This window comes from Mustela putorius, unplaced genomic scaffold, assembly GCF_011764305.1.
Source record: "Mustela putorius furo isolate JIRA1106 unplaced genomic scaffold, ASM1176430v1.1 tig00003836_pilon_pilon_pilon, whole genome shotgun sequence".
In the NCBI taxonomy this organism is placed as follows: Eukaryota; Metazoa; Chordata; class Mammalia; order Carnivora; family Mustelidae; genus Mustela; species Mustela putorius.
Window position 1 is genome coordinate 33956339 of NW_025421989.1, and position 3161 is coordinate 33959499.

The following is a 3161-nucleotide window of genomic DNA, read 5'->3' on the forward strand; positions in this document are numbered from 1 at the left end:
CCTTCAGGCGGGTCCGGACGCCAGCATCTTTCCCCGCTCGGTCTCCCGCCCTCCCCCAACTGGCCTGCTCTGCTCTCTGGGCTGGCAGGGTGCGGCTGCTCCATCCCTCCTCCGCCCAGCCCAGCCCGGCCAGGCCAAGGAGCCCTCCCTCCGCCCGGGTATCAGGCGAGAGGCGGAGCTGGCCCGGCGCGCCCCGCCCTCGCTGTAGAAGGGACCAGGAGAGTGTTACTCTCGGTCATCCTGGCCCGGGCCTTTTATCTTGGCGCTGCCGGGGAGGCGGGAGGTGGAGACACCAGGGGTGGCCCTTGAGCGCCGGCGACACCTTTCCGGGGCTCTATAAATTGAGCACCTGGGATGGGTAGGGGGCCGACGCCACCACAGCCGCCCGCAGTCACAATCCGGCCACTGACCGCAGCAGCGCCCGCAGGCAGCAGCCGCCAGCAGCGGGAGCGCTGAGATACCCAGCGGCAGGGGATCTTGAGCCACAGCAGTAGGTGGGTGCCCCCGCCCCATCTCTGCCCGCTCACTGTAGATGCTGGGACTCAGCCTTTTCCTAGGGGGACGGGGGTGGGAAGCACTCCTTCCTTCTCTCCGCGGCCTTGGCGGGCGAGGGGGGGGGGGACCGCGGGGCTGCGGGGGGAGCGCTGGGTTGCTGGAACCCGCGGCGCTCCGTCCCGGGCGAGCCGGCCCCGGGGAGGGCGCTGTGCGCGGGCGGGGCCGCCGGGCACCCTCGCCGGGTGGGTAATCTCTTTCGTTCCCGTTCCCCAGCCAGGCCAGGGCTCGACCTGCGGACCACGCGCCGCCATCGCGAGCTTCCGGGCGCCCAAGCTCCGAGCTGCTGCGCGTCCCGCAGGGCCCGGCTGCGAGCTAGACAAGAGTTGGAGAGGGCGGAGCAGGAGCCGGGAATCCCGGCGCACCGGCTCTAGGCAGGCCCCCGGCGCGGGCCTCGGAGAGCGCGTGAGGGCAGGCAGCCCGTCGCCCCGGCCGGCCATCCCTTGCCTCTGCGTCCCTGTGCCCCGGCGCCCGCGCGGCCACCATGATGCAGATTTGCGACACCTACAACCAGAAGCACTCGCTCTTTAACGCCATGAACCGCTTCATCGGCGCTGTGAACAACATGGACCAGACGGTGATGGTGCCCAGCCTGCTGCGCGACGTGCCACTAGCCGAGCCGGGGCTGGACAACGACGTCGGCGTGGAGGTGGGCGGCAGTGGCGGCTGCCTTGAGGAGCGCACGCCCTCGGCCCCCGGCCCGGGCAGCGCCAACGGCAGCTTTTTCGCGCCCTCCCGGGACATGTACAGCCACTACATGCTGCTCAAGTCCATCCGCAACGACATCGAGTGGGGGGTTCTGCACCAGCCGCCGCCGGCGGCGGGGAGCGAGGAAGGCAACGCCTGGAAGTCCAAGGACATCCTGGTGGACCTGAGCCACCTAGAGGGCGCGGAAGCCGGCGAGGAGGACCTGGAACAGCAGTTCCACTACCACCTGCGCGGGCTGCACACTGTGCTCTCCAAACTCACGCGAAAAGCCAACATCCTCACCAACAGATACAAGCAGGAGATCGGCTTCAGCAATTGGGGCCACTGAGGCGGGACGCCCGCGGATGCCCAGCACCCTTCCTGGCCCCATCTCTCACCCTTTCCTCAAAGCTGTTTTCTTTCTGGCTGTAGGGCGCGATGGGACGATGGGCGGACTGCAAAGTTGCGGGGTGGGGGGTGGCTACGTACGTGCGGGGGGGGGGCGCAGCGGGGCTGCCTGGAGGAAGGGGCCTCCTCTGCGAAGAGGAGAGGAAAGTGGTGGCGGGAGTTAAGGTTGGGGCCCCCTCCCCCTCTCTCGTAGTGGTGGTGCTGGGGGCGCTGTGTTCTAAGTTGCTGGAAATGGGACTGAGCTGACGCCCTGCATTCATCCTGTGCCTTCCTTGGAGTTTCTTTTCTGTTCTTTCTGGAGGAGATAAGTTGAGAAGGGGCCATGCTGGGGCGCGGCGCTGGGTTGCCACACTTGGGAGCGGCGCCCGGAGCTGGGCGCTGGGGAAGGCGGGGCGCGCAGCCTCCTACCGCCCTGCCGTTGGGCTGGTGGAGGCCGCAGCGTTGCTAGGATTGCATCAGTTTTCCTGTTTGCACTACTTTTTGTAACAGTGGCCCTGTCTTCAAGTATTTCCAATCTCCTCCTTGCTCTGAAACTTCGTCGATTCCATTGTGATAAGCGCACAAACAGCACTGTCTATTGGTAACCGGTACTACGAGATTAATGATTTTCTGTTACACTGTATAGTTGTCCTGTGGCACCCCTACCCCCAAGCCCTTTCACGCCCTCCCCGCCCCCACCCCAGTGTGTGGAAGCTGGCACCGTGCCAGCCCGTTACCAAGCTTGCCACTCAGCCAGTGAAAATAATAATGTTATTATGAGAAAGTGGACTTATCTGAAATGGAACCAACTGACATTCTATCCGTGGTGTACATAGAATGATGAAGGGTTCCACTGTTGTCATATGTCTTAAATTTATTTAAAACTTTTTTTAATCCAGATGTAGACTATATTCTAAAATTAAAAAGGCACATGTGTTAACGAAACTCAGCAAAATTTTGTTGCTTTTAAATCTGTCCATGAATGGCCTAGCTAAGTAAAATAAAAATAAATTCAATTGCTTTTTATTTATTTATTTTTTTTTAGCCAAAGAAAATGTTATTTTCTCTCTGGTATTTCAAAGTGGTGGTTATTTGGTTAAACGTCTCTGTAAGGACCCGGTTTTGTTTGGGACGCAGCTACCAACGAGATTCACTGCCAAGCTTTTTATTTAAGTCCATCCCCTGGAGACCCAGACACCTCAACAAAAATCCAGATACCCAAGGTTATCTGGGGAGGCAGCGATATTTTTCAAGACCCTTGGCCAGCTTTTTGCAGAGCTTGACGAACATTTTGGGCTTTTTAAGGAGCCCAAGCCCACAGTGAAGTGTGTTTTGAGGCAGAAAAACTCATTTTAGAGGCGGAAATTTCACTTAGCTACTGAGAAGTGAAAAATCTGTAAACACCAGCTAATACTAGCGCACACATCTCACAGGTCTTTACTTCATGAGACTCTCAGGGGACTCTTAGGAGATAACTGAAACCGTATTCTGTAACGTGTGCCGGGGCCTCTTTCCCTGCTTCCCAGAAAGAGCTA

The 3161-nt window shown here is 59.6% G+C and overlaps 1 protein-coding gene across 1 annotated transcript; it reads left to right on the forward strand.

The window, feature by feature from the left end:
* Positions 1 to 209: 209 nt before the first annotated feature.
* Positions 210 to 2652, forward strand: MID1IP1 (MID1 interacting protein 1). The gene is made up of 2 exons (XM_004754895.3): positions 210 to 494; positions 769 to 2652. The coding sequence occupies exon 2, from the start codon at positions 1037 to 1039 to the stop codon at positions 1586 to 1588; it is 552 nt and encodes a 183-aa protein (XP_004754952.1). The 5' UTR covers positions 210 to 494; positions 769 to 1036; the 3' UTR covers positions 1589 to 2652.
* The last annotated feature ends 509 nt before the right edge of the window (positions 2653 to 3161 follow it).

Bases quoted from the DNA above. Each gene is read 5' to 3' on its own strand.
- MID1IP1 (XM_004754895.3), top strand. From the start codon at position 1,037: ATGATGCAGATTTGCGACACCTACAACCAGAAGCACTCGCTCTTTAAC.